We start from the raw sequence: 15522 nt of genomic DNA on the forward strand, positions 1-15522 counted from the left end.
ATTAGGATTGGCAAGGACTCAGCCCAGGAGACCAAGGAACAATGAGCTAGGGTTTGATTAGTAGGATTTGCACAGCCCTGGGGACTGGTTGTGCTGTGCAAGGAGGCATCCCAGGAGCTGTGCTCTCCAGAGGACCACTGAGGTGCTTTCTAGAGAGAGTCACCTCTGGTGTTTCCTGGGCCTGCAATCCCTCTGTCTCCAGGGGAGTGAGCTTAAGGGCCCTGGTGAACTCCACAGATCTGCAGAGAAGGCCTAGAGTCAACTAGCCACCACCTACCCCAGGGCTGCACAGGAGTGAACAATAGCCTTAACTGTATATGGCAACATGTTCCCCCTTAAGCCTCAGAGGAAGAAGGGGAGTGTGGGCTCCTCATCCCTCCTGTGTCCCCTGCTTCTCTCTGCCCCTAGCCCTGGGGCTTTGGCCTGTGATCACAAGTGCTATCCTGACGGCATTTCCTCCTTTCTCTTGCCCAGTTCCCAGCACGGCCTCCCCTCCTGTCTCCAGCGCCTCCAATGACCCAGTGGGGTCCTACTCCATCAATGGGATCCTGGGGATTCCTCGCTCCAATGGCGAGAAGAGGAAACGTGATGAAGGTAGGGAGGAGGGAGAGGTTTGGCCTCCCCTTTGCATGCTTTGTCCTTGGACCTGGAGCTCCGGTTTCGGCCTGGCCTTGCAGCTGCTCTGCCGTGAGATCAGTTTTAGTGGCAAAGCCCAGGTCCCCCCACTGCCCTGCTGGCTCCTGGAGAAAGGGAGGAAGGCTGCTGGTGGGGCCATCAGCTTCACCATCTGCTCAGCCGCCCGCTGCCTTGCCTTCCTGGGACTCACCCCGTCTCCCCTGTGGGATGCCGGGAGGAGAAGCATGGGCCACTTACCTTGGGAAGCTTTTGGAGCCTGGGGACAGCTGCTCTCTGACCTGAGGATGAAAGGCCAACCTACCTCATCCTCACCTGATCCCAGCCCATCAGGAGGTGGGGGAGCGATGTCACATTCAGCCGACCCTGGTGTCCTTTCTCTGTAACATGCAGACGCTGCTTCATGGGGCCTCTCTCTGTTCTTTTCTGAGAGTGGAGATGCCCTGTGGGCTCCCCTGGCCCCCTCTCTGCTCCCTGGAACTCTGCTCCCTGGAGGTGCAGCCAGGCTGTTGGTCAGGGAGCTGAGGGAATGGGAAATGAAGAGGAAGAGGAGAGAAGAAAGGAAATGAGGGGAGAGGGTGGTAGGGATGAGCTTGGGACAAGGTGTTTTTCAGATATTGTGACATTGGGGGTCCCTTGGTGACCACCTGGTTCTATACTGCTTGAGGCCAAGGCACAGGGCTGGCAGACTCAGAGCAGCAGACACCAGTGTCGCAGGCCTGCTTCCTGCCTCAATTCTCTCATGGTCCCCGCTGGGGAAGTGGTGGCCTCTTGGTCTTAGGAGGTGTAGGACTTCAAAGGTATCTCCCAGGGAATAGAATCCTCAAACAGTGGGCACGAGGGTGCCCGCACTTCCCCTTAGCCCGGTCGGTCCATATTTATGCCTGCTGTCACTGCATCTTGGCCAGTCAGCATCTCCTTTTTCTCTCAAAAATGTCCTGTTTGGACAATAAATTATATGATCATCCCAAGCATAGACAAGCCCTTGGTGGGGGAAGCTTAGTGGGGTAAGAACGGAGAAAAGGGACACAGCTGAGAGTCCCCAGGCCCAGGCAGAGGGAAGAGAGCGTGAGAGCCCCGGCCTCCAGCGGAAGGGCCAGAGTGGAGGAGAGGCCTAGGCCTGGCAAGACAGTGATGACCTGGTGCTGGCCTCCTTCCAGAAGCCCTAATGGCCTCGTTTCACAGGGAAACAGCTTGTCTGGCTCTATTTCTCCTTCTTCCAAAATATCCAAACCCATTTGGCTGCCACGGCCTTTGCCACTCACTAAATTTCATTGTGGTTGTTTTGGCGGCAGCCCCTGATGGGCAGGGGGAGGCTGTGGGAAAGGCCCTGAGTCCCAGTTCTCCCTGGGGCTTCCCACACGTAGGCTTCGGCCAAGCTCCCTAGCACCCTGCGTGCTTTGGTAGAATCTGCCTCAAACGGGAAGGTTTCCTCTTTAACCAGCAGCACCTGTGCTTTTTAGACTGTGCACTGTCCAGGGAGCTGAGGGAGGCCACAGGCACAGGTCCCCCTCCGTGCCCTCCCCTGTCAGTCTGAGGTTGTGGCCGAACATGTCCTCTGATGCCTGGGCTCCTGTGGGGCATGGAGGGGGCCCGGGGGCAGGGAGGCACTGCATGAGGCTGCGGCTACCCAGGGCTGGGCTCGGCTGGCTCAGAACAGAGCGCTCTCCTCTCTGAGCAGGTGATCACATTCATTGTTCCAAGTCAATTCGGTTCACTGAACCTTTCCTGCACAGCAGTTTCAAGAAAGGCTTGGTGCTACAGGATCCCAAAGCAGAACAAGATATGATTCTTGTCCTTAAGGAGCTTATACTCTAGGGGGACATGCAGAACACGTGAGCCCAGAGAGCAGAAAGGCCCTCGGCCACTGCTGTGATGGAGGTCTGGGCTGTAGGCCACCCAGTGGGAGGGAGTACACCCTGGGAAGGGCTGCTCTTTGAGGAGGGGCCTGAGGGATGAATGAGGAGAATGTTCAAAGACAATGGTAGCCTGAAATTCTACCTGATAGCCTGAGCCTTGTGACCAGAAGGCCCTTTGGCCAGCAGCTGCAGGGCAGCTTTGGCTGGGAAGTGGTGGGAGGTGAGGGTCACAGGACAGAGACCAGGACTGGACCATATAGGAGTCTGGACTTTTTGCCCCCCCACCCCCCAAGACAGGAGCAGCCACTGAAGGTGTCTGAGCAGGAAGGGCAGGAGCAGGGCTGGGTTTGGGAAGCTCATCCTCCAGCAGTGACAGTGAGGGCACAGGGCCACATTGCAGGAAGCAGTTGAAGTCTTCAAGGTGAGGGATAACGGGCCTCTAAGTGTCCTCTGAAACATTTATCTGCATGTCTAGCCAGGTGACAGGAAAGATCAGAGGCCCTGCCCTTTGGGGAGTTCTCTCACGCTTACTCTCCCCTCCTCTTGACCAGCCCAGGCCTTTCTCTGGTGGAGGCTGAGCCTACGAGGGAGACCAGTTCTCCCAGCCCCCTCCCCAGTATGCTGCATTGGACCCAGATGGGAAGGGAGAGGAGAGGAGAGGAGAGAACAAAGGTGGATCTGTTGCTGCCCCTCCTTCCCCTCCCCCACTCTGGATGCCACCAAGCAGCCAGGCCCAGTTTGCATTAGGGAGCAGCTCAGATGATTAAGAATAGGGGAGATAATTATGTGTCAAGATGATGTAGCCCAACTCTGCAGTCAGGCCAAGGTAGCAAAGCGGCTGGCAGGCCAGTTACAGAAGGCAGCCTCGGGCATGGGCTGTGCAGACACCCAGGTGTGTCCTTCAGCTATTGGGCCAGGACTGCAGGCAAGAGAGAAAACTGACTTGGGGCACTGAGGGGTGTTCGAATGGGACCAAGGATGCATGTCAGGACTAGACCTTAGAGGGAGTGGAGGGGCACATCTCCCTTCAGGAGGACCCTTGATGCCCCTGCCAGGCTGGCCCTCCTCTGGCCCCAGTCACTGTGGCATCTCTCTAGAAGTGTCATACCCCGAGAGCAAGTGTTGGGCCTCTCTGCTCTCCAGGAAGCTGCTCCTGCTCCTGCCTCTGGGTACAGTGCGGCCCATTCTTCAGCTCTAACAATGTCAGGGTGGTGGGCATTAGCGAGGACAATCACTGCAGTGTGTGCTGGCATTATTGGAGACAATCTCAGCAGTAGTTATTGGTGTTCACAGTGATAATACCCAGAACATTGTTGGCATTGGCACTTGGAATATCGATGGCGTTATCAGTATTCACAGCAATCATATCTGTGGGGATATTCGAAAGGGCCGGTCAGCTGTGGCTCTGGGGAAAAAGTGGCAGTGACTGTGAGCCTGCCTAGGACTCCTTCCCATGCCCTGGCCTTTGGGAGTGTGGAAAAGCCCCAGACTTCCCTTTGAGAAAAGTGCTGGTCAAGAAGCTTTGACCTTCCTCTTGAGAGTCCAGAAGCTCCTGGAATGAGACAGGTAGACAGCCCAGATAGATAAGGAAGTTATGTTCTGAAGCACCCAGAAGACAGGCTGTCCATCAGTTCGAGCAGGTAGAGTCCCCATTTAGTACCCTGCTAATTTCTTCACTTCTTCTTAGCTGCGGTTATGGGTGGCCATATTAGGGCTGAATTCCCTGGGCCCTTTGAAGGGACACTGATTCCCTGAACGTTGTGTGCCCTGGCTCATGGTTGGACAACAGAGACATTTCTATTGCCTTATCTACAGTCAGCCTGAAAACCAGAAGTCTTTTGCCTTCACCCAGTTGCTTCTGGGCCCAAAGCATCACCGTCCATCAGAGATGGACGCATTGCTGAAGCACAGAACAATTACATAACTTGTCCAAAAATCCAAATGAAGTCATATGGTGAGCGCGGTGATCTGTGTGAGGGAGGTACATTGGTATCATCCTTTGAGGTGTGGAATTGCAGGGGGCTGTGATTTTGCATTCCATTAATTAGGCACACAATGAATTGTGCAGTTGAGTGGTGCCAAGCCGGTGCAGTTGTGCGTTTGCAGGCAGGGCAGGTTGCACGGCTGCAAATGGCCAAGTCTTATCACTGCCTTTCATAGCTCCCTTCTGCTTTGGATGAAGCCGTAACTGGAAGAAACAGTTTATTTCTTTAGTTAGTTTCCTTCCTAGAAGTCCCCATGAGTTGCTCAGGTTAGACTTGGAGCAAATGAGGGGATTAAGCTGCAAAAGTGAGCAGCCCCTGCTCTTGTCTAGGAACTTGGCTTGAGGCAAGGCAAGACTGCAGAGACCCCCACCAAGAAGGAGCGTGTGGGGTCGGGGCCAGTATGCAGTCCCTGGAGCTGGACATGGATGGGCAGTGTGGCTTCAGAGGGACAAGTATGGGCTCTGGAGTGAGGCACAGACTCCTAGTGCCACTCATTAGCTGGGCAAGTTACTTAACCTTCAGCAGCTCAGTTTTCTCCTCTGTAAACTGGAGATGCTCTCAGCACTTAATTCACGAGAGCTGTGGGGAGGATTGTGAGACCACGGGCATAGAGTGTTGAGCCTACATCATCTTGGAGGATGGGTCGTTGTGTGTCTGGGAAAGAAAGCCTAATGGCAGGTTTATGTTTCAAGGGGAAATGAAGTTGTGTCAGAAAGAAATTTATCTGGGCACAGGCTCCCTAACTTTGGTGCAGCTCCTTGTAACTGGGGCAGCCTTTAGCTGATGCTGGGAAAAGCTAACCTGGATGGGACCAGCGCAGTGGAGGAAAGATGTTGGCCTCACACATGTGATTGGGAGAACCTTTGTCCACTTCTACCTGTTCGTTTGCTCTGTGCTTACCTGCTGGGCCACATGTCATCTTTTAGCCACCACAGGCATTTTAGATTAATATAAGTAAAGACCCCCTTCTTTTTCTAGCATGGGGGCATCTCTCCCTCTAGCCATCTGTGTACATTTCTGCTCCCACATGCAAGTTTATTTGTTTACCTTGGAAAATGTATGTTTGTTTTATGGACTCATATGTAATTTTTAACGTGGTTAATGCAAGTGTGAATATGTGTTCCACCACTGAGATCTTTGGGTGTAAGGGGATGTGGAATGTCATGCGTTTGGGAAGGCATGCGGTTTTCTAAGTAGTGGACATGCTTAGAGAGAGTGCCAGGTGTGACTGTCTGCTTGTCCACGAGCACCAGGGAGAGCTCTGAGCCAGGCCTGAGTGTGTCAAGTGTCCACAGTCCTGGGCATAGGAGTGTCTGTAGAATTTGGCCCAAAGGGCTCCATAGGCATCACCCTACATTCTGCTGGCAAATGAGTGGGCTATCCTGAGCCTACCTCCAGGGGTGACCTAGGGCCCAATAGACTGAGGCGGGAACCCTCACACCCCCAGGTTGTGTGGGAGTTGCCACTCAGAACCCTGTAGCTTTTGAAGAGGAGACTGGTCTCCCAATCTTGGGGTCCTGCCCCCAGTCTTCTACTTGCCTGTCTTTCAGGATCTCTCAGTGTTTGTCTGTCTCTTATTTGCTCTAGTTGAGGTATACACTGATCCTGTCCACATTAGAGGAGGTGGAGGTTTGCATCTGGTCTGGACTTTAAGAGGTATGAGGGCCAGAGGGAACATGGCGTGGGGGTCAAGGGAAATAGCCCGGGGGTGGCGGTTAGAGAATGTTCAGAGAGTGGGTTCCTAAGGGCCAGAGAATGGGAAAGGAGGAGGTGGCTCAGGCTTCCACTGGGAAACCAAGAGGCTAATAGAGTCTCAGAGCCTGGATCACTCCGCCATGGGCCGCTGAGGGGGCTTGGGGGCTGAGGCCCCGGGGGCTGGAGGGTCAGGCACTCAGTGGATGGGGGGCACTCTTTCCAGCCCTTGGAAAAACAAAGAGCAGATCGGGTAGTAAAACAAAAGCAAAGGAGACCTGGAAGCACCTGACAGCCCTAATTCATCACGGCCCAAGTTTTTTCCTGTGTTCCCATTATATTTGTTTGTAAAAGTGGAAATCAATTTTGAAGGTAATTTTCTGGAAAGAATGGAAGGGAGGTGGGAGGGCCGGATAAGGCAGAGATGGTAAAAGGAAAAATTTAGGCCAGGCACAGCCCAGGGGCAGCTCTTGGCAAGGTGAAAGAAAATTGCATATTCAATCTCCATCCATGAATCTCCCTCACTGCTGCCCGCCTCCTGCTTGAAAACAATGAAGGCTTTTTCCCAACGCCGGGCAGGGCCTCGGTATCAGCTTCACTTTAACTTCAGGGTCATTAATTCCCTGATTATTGAAGGAGAAGAGAGGGTTGCAGCATCGTCAATTCCAAAGGCATCCCCCCATGGGATCAGGCACTGGCTGGGGTGGGGTTGGGGGCAGCCTGGGCAAGGTGAGGTGTTGTTTGAGAAGGGGGTGGGGAGAGAGAAAATGGGGGAGCCAGTGGACCTGGTGGGGGGAAGGAAGCCAGGAGGAGGGTGGAAGAAGGCAGTCATTACTGCATACCTCTGTTGTGTTGTTATTGCAAATTAAAAGTAGCATGTTCCACTCCACAGCTATCTTTGGGGAGGGAGGGGCACCGAGGGAGGTGGGGGATCTTATCATTGCTTCTTCAGCAGACCAGCCGTGGTGTCACCGTGTGAGGTGACATTTGAATTTACAATTCCGCTGAGAAAAGCCATTAATTCACAAATTAACATTTCTCCCTCTCCCTCTCTCTTTAACACTCTCTCCCTCTCTCACATGGATGTGCAAGCAATTGAAAAGACAAAGGAAATAGCCTTAAGGAAGAGACTTTACTGCTAGTCTGTCTGTGCTGAGATTGCTCCCCCTGCTTCCAGATAGATAAACCAATTACCTGAGCAGCTCTGCTCCTGGCTGCCCGCGATCGCCTCCTTTTGCAGGCTGCCTCGGTGGCTGGGTTACGCTGGGTGTAGCTCATTAATGTAAACCAGGCATGCTCTGGTCACCAAGCTCTCTTCCCGGCTCTCCTTCTGGAGGCGCAGTGAGAGGAGTGCCAGGGTTGGTAAAGGCAGGCAAGGAGGACCCCCGGGAAGAGCAGAGAGGACCACTGCCCTGCTGTCCAGGCCCTGGGTGCTCCAGCACAGCCTGCTGTCTTGGAGGAGGCTGGGGCAAGAGCGATGGGGAAGTCTACAGGTGAGCGCAACGTGGGAGGCTTGCTCAGACCCCGGTGAGGGCTGAGCACGGCAGGTGTTCAGAGGCAGAGGCCTGATCCGGAACCTGACTCTCTCATCGGCCTTTTGGTCCAGATGCAGGAGCTGGCGGAACCAGAGAGGGATCTGAGCTCTCCCTGCGTGGGAAGGGCTTTGGGAAGTTTTGCTGAGTGTGCACTATTTTAGTAGGACAAGATTCAGCCTGAAGGAGCAGGAGAGATGCTAAGGAGAGCCCAGAAGACATGATGAGGTTGTACCATTTTGGGTAAACAAAATGAGGCTGTACCAATTCCTTAACCTAAACCCAGCACTTGGGCACAACTATGTCTGTTTACCACCTAATCCTTACACACACACACACACACACACACACACATGCACGCACAAGTGTGTGCACGCACAGGTGTGCGCGCGCACATCCAGCCATCCGATTCCCTTCTTAGAGAGGACCCACGGGGGAGCGTGGGCCTGGGGCTTGCGTGCTCTCCAAGTTCTGAAGTACGCAACTTCCTGGTTGGGGAATTGCAGGGCCTCTCCCTGCTTGTGCTGTCCTCCCAGGCCCTCGCTCAGCGCTGTGAGGAGACATTATGTTGGAAGCCAAGTGGCATCTGTGTTTCCCTAAGGAGAGGTGCTCTGTGGATTCTTACTGGGATTATATGATTTCACACACACTATACTATCTAGCACATGTCACAGGCTCTGCTCCCTGGGAGCCAGGTCCTGTGAAAGTCCAGACACCAAATCTATATGAAGGTAACCATTTGTCTAGACAAGTGCCTGGGTTTAATCGCATTTACAAAGCTCAACCTGTGTTCAGTTTCCAACTTATATTCAAAACCTGCCTGATGTCCACTCTAGTCCAAGAAAGAGCTCAGGTTCAAAGGTCAGCATTCAGTAAGACGCCAAAAAAAAAAAAAAATACCCCACTTATGAGCACACATTCATGGCTGTGATTTTATCTTCCTAGTAACCAGGGAAATTAGACTGTTCATACCCGAGGGGGGAATTTTTCTATCTCAATTGGATCACATATTTTAACCAAACTCTCTGGATAATGCTGGCCACGAGCCTGTTGGACATTGACCATGTTGTTATCCAGAGGCAGGTGCAGGTTATGTTGATGTTCTGTTAAGACCCTTACCTTGGGCCCTGTGCACACATGACTTGTATTTTTCTGTGGAAAGTACTGGGGTTTAGCCCTGGCTATGGGAAGCTGACATGGTGCATGAACTTGTACATAAATCTCTGCGTTTATACCAGACACAGCAGCCAAATCACTAACCACCTTCGTTTCCCAACTAGTTCATGCTGTTGTGGATAAAGAGTTACATTTGGTTGTTTGGGGAAGTTTTTTGAGATTTAGCACAAAAGAGTATTTTTTTTTCATAAAGTGCCAGAAAGTCAGAATAGATAGGTCGACCCCTACCCTGCAGAGAAGAATGTGCAGATTTGATCTGGGGGGCTCTGTGTGTGCCCCTCCACCAGTGGAAATTGGGGTGGGTGTAGTAGAGATATATGACTTTTGCGGCAAGGCGTCAGGTCCTCCTCCCACCTCCTTGCTTGCACCCTGGTGGATGAACACCCATCTTGTCAGAATATGTCTTCAACTCCTAGTCTTCCGCTTGGCAACCACCTCCCAGCCCTGCAGGTAGGCATCGCTCTCCTTCCCCCACCCAGCAAGGACGCGAGCGAGAAATCCGCTGCCTCAGCTCTGCCCTTCTCCCCCAAGCACAGGCTCTGGACGCAGGAGGGAGGAACGGGCGCTGAGGCTGCCCTGGGCCCTGGCGCTCGTGGGCTGGCTCCCCGGGCACCTCCTCCTCTGCAGACCAGCAGGCAGCTGAGAAGGGCAAACAGCTGGCCTGGGGGACCCCTCCGAAAAAGGGTTTGGAGAGAATGTAGGCCAGGGAAACCCAGGACCTCTGCCTGCCAGAGGAATGGGTCCTGCCAGCCTCCTCGGCCATGGCTGCCTGCCCTGGAGCCCAGAGAAGGACCCCTCCCTGTCCTGCCTTCCTCAGGGCCATGGTGGCCCTAGGACTCTCTGGGACTCTCCCTATTCAGCCCCATAGGGGTGGAAAGGCAAAGAGGGCTGGGGGAGGGCTGGGCCTGACGCAGGGGCCAGGAGATGATCATGATCACGAGCCCAGCCGGGTTGCAGCAGAGCCAGTAATTCAAACCATCCTGACCCTTCGGTGAACCCGAACCTGCTGACCTTGACAGCACTAGACAAGAGAGGCCTCACAAACCTCAACCTGCGTGGAGGCCTTGCCTTCTCTCCCTCCCTTTCTTGGAGCCCTGTGGCCCAGCCTCCAGGTGGCCCCTAATTCGGCTACCCCCATGAAATGTCAGCATCTCCTCCCTCCCCAAGGCGCCGCCTGCCTGCTTCAAAGCACCCTTTGTGCTTATCTCCACTGGAGACCAGCGTGTGGCATCTCCTGGGGGCCTTTCCAGGGCTGGGGCTGAGGCTTTTTCCTGGAAGCAGAGTTTCTGCACCTTGCCCTTCTTCTGCTCCAGGCTTCCTCTTTTCCTGGAGAAATGGCTGTAGTGTGTGTGTGTGTGTGTGTGTGTGTGTGTGTGTGTGTGAGGTCTGGGTGCACACAGGGGCAGAGATAAAATGTGATCGAGACAGAGCAGACAAGGGGAGGGAAGAAAAGCCTGAGGAAAGCCGCCCTGGGAACCTGCATTAAAGTCAATGCAGTTTATGAAGTTCATGCTTTCCTCCTAGGGAGAGCTGGATTTCATCCAGCAGCCTCTCAGAGCCTGCCAGACAGCTCCTGAAGCAGAAAGTGCAAGCAGGAGAGTGAGCAAGCCAGTGACAGAGGGAGAGATGCACGGACACACTCACACACTCACACACTCCCCGGCTCACACAGACCTCTCTGGGCGCAGGCAGCCTGGGCAGCTTGGGATGGAGGAAGGCAGACAGTGTGCTTGGTAGAGTAGCTAGGCAAGCTGCCCTTCCTCCCCTCATCCGTCCCCTGCCAGCTCCATCGCCTTGGGCAGGTGGCTGACCAGGCCCCTGGGCAGTGCGGGCACCTGGGTGGGCTGATGGTGTGGTAAGCTGAGGGTGGTGCGAACCCTCCAGAGCAGTCAGCTTGTGGAAGTTGCTCTGGGTGAGGGACCCTGTGGCTTGGAGCAGTGAGATAAGGTCTGAGCAGTAAAAGGGACCAGAATATGGTACCGTTGGGTCCCCAGGAACCTGCCTTTTCTTCTGATGCTGGGGGTCCATTTTTCTCTGGCACCTTAGTCTAGACCAAGTGGGTACCTTACAGCCCTGAAGGTAGCTATTGGAGTCTCCTAAGTAAAAACAATTAGAGACCATATTTTTCCCTGGTGCTTGAAGGGAAATAAGTGGTTGACAAGGTTGGAGTATGGGAGCTCTCAGAGGGACCTATAAGTGAGCTGGAGTATCTGTCCTTCTTGACTCTTCTTCGTGCGCACAAGCACGTGGTTCACGCGTGTGCACTCATAATATGTAAGTGGGCCAGGAGCCTTGACTTCAGGGGAAACGAGAGTGTGGAGGAGAAAGATGCTGATAGGGAAGTATGTCGCAAAGGCCTTCACTCTGGACTGCGGGCTTGGCAACATCACATCGTCCGCCCGTGTCTTCTGCAGTAGGCCTCAGCTGGGGGTGGACAGTGAGAAGTCTCGCTCTCGCCTCTTCCTGGGAACTTCATGTCTCTATTCAGGTTGTGCCAGGAGCTGGGACGGAGGAGGAGGATGGAGCTAGAGTCATCCAAAGGCAGGGAATTGGGAAGAAGAAGGTAGGAGGGCAAGTGAAGGATGGTCAGAAATTGTGGATGGCGGAGGATGCTCTGGGAAGCCTGGAGATGTTGGGCACAGGAGGCGGAAACTGGCCGAGGATGGCTTTGGCCCTTTCTCCCCCTGCTCTCTCCTTTCCCCTCCCCTCGTCCCTCCACACATCTTTATTGGTTCTGGTAATAGCGTTGATTTGCATGTCAGGCAAAGCCTTGCTACACACACAAAAAGAAAACCCCAGCCGTGGCGGTGTGGCAGTGTCAGCTCTCGCTGTTGTTCGACAGTGTAAAATTAAATTAATAAAGCCCCCAACACAGGAAAACATAACAGGAAATTAATGGCCTTTACTGTCGCTCTGATGCAGTCATTTGCAACCCTGCTTTCCGCACCAAAGACTTCATAAATGCAAGCAGTTTCTCTAAACAAGCATACTTAGGGCAGCCTGGTATGTAATTTTTCGCCTTGCTTGTGTCCTTTGAGCTAACAAAGCCCCCTTCCCTCCTGGCTCCAGAGATTTCTAACTGGTTCTGGCCCTGGCTGGAGCCCAGTAGGGACAGCACCAGGCAGAGGGCCCCTCCCCTTCCTTGAGAGCCCAGAGAGGGCTGAGGAGGGCTGGGTCCCAGCAGATATGCGCTCAGCAGGCCGTCCTACCCCACCGCCGGCCCTGCACAGCCAGCTCCCAGAGTGAAAGCTGATCACCCCGGGAGTTCCCACAGGCCCACCCAAGGCTCACTGCTCCCCTTCCTCCTATGGGTCTGTCTTCTCCCTCCCACTACCTGTGTGTTCCCTTCCCGATGCCTCTGGCCTTGACCTCCCCCCTCCCATTCCAGCCCTCTCCCTCCTCCTACCTCTTCACACATCCAGGCTGGCTGTGCCTTGGCAGTGGGTGCCACACTCTTCTTTCCACAGGTAACTGAGGGCTCCTTTCTTGAGGGGGCGCATGCAAAATGGGGAAGTAACTGTGCTGATACAATTCCCTGGGGTTCTAGGTTTCCTCCATGTCTCCTTCTCCCCAGGTTGCTTAGGAAATACAAGGGCCCCGAAGGGTCATTCAGACTATCCTCTGTCCTCAGGCGGTTTCTAGAGAGCTAAGAGTCTCTGACTGCCTTGGTGTGTAAATAGGTAGGATAGTGAAGAAACTTAGGCTTTCCTCTCTGGGGATCTTTGTACCAGTGTGAGCCCACTGTGCTGGATGTATGAGAGGATCAGAAAACCAGGACGTGGCTCCCAGGAGCTTTCAGTCTATTGGGGAAGGCAAAGCTGTCACCCCTCAGACAATTGGCTGTTCACGGAGTGCTGAACCACATGGCGTGTGTTGGATAGGAATCCAGGGGTGTGAGCTACGAGAGCGAGCTAGAGCGGCTGAGACACAGACTGGCTTTCTTCACATGGAGGGGGGCCAGTGGCTGGGCTGAGAGTGGTGACAAGGCAGAGTTACAGATTCTTAAGGGTCATCTAGTCTTATCGGCCACTCACCACAGACCTCTCCCCTCCAGCAGTTCTGCCTGCCAGGCCACAGCCCCTGCCCGGACACAGGGCACAGATGGACACTGCCTTCATCCTGAGCCAAGGTGGGGGGCGGGAAGAGCACAGGACTTAGAGTCCACATCTGGATGTGGGCTCCATCTCCACTCCTTACTTGCTCTGGGATCTTTGGCTAACTACATAATCCCTCTGGATCTCAGTTTCTTATAGAGGTAATGACCACACAGAGAGGTGGTTGGTGGCAAAGATCTCCATTTGACACCCTCGCTCCCTCCCTTCCATTCATTCAGCCTTGTTTACTGAGCACTTGGCAAACACTGGGCTGGGGCCTGGGTAGATTTCAGATTCTCATGACCAAATGATGTGGTCCCTGCCCTTGAGGGAATTTCCTCTTCATCCTGGGTACCCATCTCTGAATTCATTCTTGAAGGTTAACGCAAACACTGAACTCCACAGACAGTTTAGCCAATGCCAAGCACAGTAGAACCATTGCCACTCTCCCATCTGGAGACTCTGCATCCATAATGTAGCCTAAGATTACATTCGATTTTTTAGCAGCCGTGTCAGACTCAAGCTCATATTGAGTTCGTGGTCAACTAAAACCTCGAGATCTTTTTCACATCAATTGCTATCAAGCCAGGTCTACCCCATTCTGCACTTGTGTAATTGATTTTTTTAACCTAAGCATAGGGCATTCCATTTATCCCTGTTGAATTTCATCTTGTTGGTTTGGGTTCTTAATTCCACCTGATTAAGGTCATAAGGATGTCTTCTATATCATCATCCAAGTAGTTTTTTTTAAAAAAGAGTGGTTTTCCTTTAAAATACAGGAAAGCTACATGACCACCAGTGGAGACCTCCCTCCTAGTTGCCATAAGTGAATGCTTTAGGTACTGTTGAGCCCAAAAGCCACCAGCCATTTTGCTTTTCTTCATCTTGTCCATAAAGCTAGAAAGGGCATTTCTTTGTCAAATATTAACATTCACAACATCCACAGAATTTCCTTAATAAATCAATTTTTAAAATCCAGTTTAAGTTGATGAGCAAATTGAGTGCCTGCTATGTACAAAGCATGGCAGGACTGATTTACAAAGGCAATTAGGACAAAGTTCTTGACCTCAAGAAGCTTATAATCTAGTAGGAAGATAGACATACACATCGTTATACATGCAGAATGTGATCAAGGCATGAAGTACTATGGAGAATAAAAAAAAAAAAAAAGGCAGTTGCTTCCAACCAGGGCAGCTGGGGATGTCTTCATGGGGGTGGTTTTGATCTAAGCATTGATATCAAGTTAATGTGCCACAACTTATTCTGCGTGAGTATGTGCAAGCTCTGGAGTATCACTATGTTCTTTTCCAGTGCCCACAAATTATATAATAATTTCTTCTAAAAGATTTCCAAAGCCTGATACTGAATTTATTAGAGTGTTATTTACATAAGTGTACCTTTCCCCCTTTTCTGCAAGGCAGGATGACATTGGGCTTCCTCACCCTTTCCTGCCTTGGGCTGCCTCGTGCCCTTTCTTTGTGACATTGCAAGGATTATCAATCACAATTTTAGGGTCCTATCTGGACCTGGGAAAGTTGACGATTGAGATGGCTAGGGGTTACCTGCCCGGCCCCTCCCTGAGCAGGCAACAGTGCCCTCCTGCTGGTCCCATTTTGCAGATTCTTTCCTTGGGTGGAGAAGACCAAGGCAAGCTGAGGGTTGAAGAGTTCTGCCTTCTCTCTCTTCTATCTTGGTATTACATCCTCTTCCCAAGGACTGAGCTTAAACCTGCCTTCCTTTTTGTTCTTTCTCCAAACATAGCAACCAAGGCCCTTTTTTGTTGTCTCAGCTTGTTCCGAGCTTTTGTCTTTCTGACAGGCTCATGCTATTCTCATATCCATCCTTGGTTATGGTCTCCTCTTTCCATCTGTTGTGTGTCCTTTATAAGAAGAAAAAAAATAACTTTTGTCTGATCAGAAGTACAATACATGCTTATCGTGAAATATTTTGAAGAGACAGTAAATTTTTAGAAAATCACCCATAATCTTATTATCAAAAGATAGCCACTGTTGAAATTTGGTATATTTTCCTAGGCCTTTTCTTTCTGTGCATATATAATTTTATATATATAATTTTCTATTAAAATTGGAATGATACCATATATACAGCTTTGTGTCTTGCTATTTTCCCTTAACATTATATAGGACCATTTTCACATATCATTAAATATTCCTTGAAAACATGATTTTTTAATGGCTGCATAATCTTCCACTGTTCGGTGTACATGTCCTTTTAAAATCCAGGCTCATCATATTTTAAAGCTTATCTGTGTTCAACAACAGTGATTTTTCTTAAATGTCCTTCTCTTCCCACCCCTCCCCCGCTCCCTTTACTTTGTCAGGCTGATTATTTGAGCTAATAGAGGCGGAATTTCAGTTTTGGAGCATGCTGTCTGTATGAAATTATGTTCTCTCTTAGAATCTCTTACCATGGGATATACCTATTCTTTCTCTGGACATGGAGCAGTTTGCCCCCTTCCTCCACTCTGTCACCTTTGGATGCGGTTGATCTCTCCCCGCATCCCCCCTTCCCTTTTATCGGCTTTTCTTTC

The 15522-nt window shown here is 51.9% G+C and overlaps 1 protein-coding gene across 5 annotated transcripts in view; it reads left to right on the plus strand.

Moving 5' to 3' along the window:
• Nucleotides 1-15522, plus strand: part of PAX2 (paired box 2) — a 79214-nt gene that overhangs the window by 33709 nt on the left and 29983 nt on the right. For 3 of the 5 annotated variants that reach the window (XM_012661666.1, XM_012661667.1, XM_012661665.1), the window contains exon 5: nt 475-594. In XM_012661666.1, coding sequence (XP_012517120.1) covers nt 475-594 — 120 coding nt within the window. Of the gene's footprint in view, nt 1-474; nt 595-6064; nt 6134-15522 lie in introns of all 5 variants that reach the window. The other 2 variants (XM_012661663.1, XM_012661664.1) reach the window with 1 other exon arrangement.

This window comes from Propithecus coquereli, unplaced genomic scaffold (assembly GCF_000956105.1).
Source record: "Propithecus coquereli isolate 6110/MARCELLA unplaced genomic scaffold, Pcoq_1.0 Scaffold73, whole genome shotgun sequence".
Taxonomy (NCBI): Eukaryota; Metazoa; Chordata; class Mammalia; order Primates; family Indriidae; genus Propithecus; species Propithecus coquereli.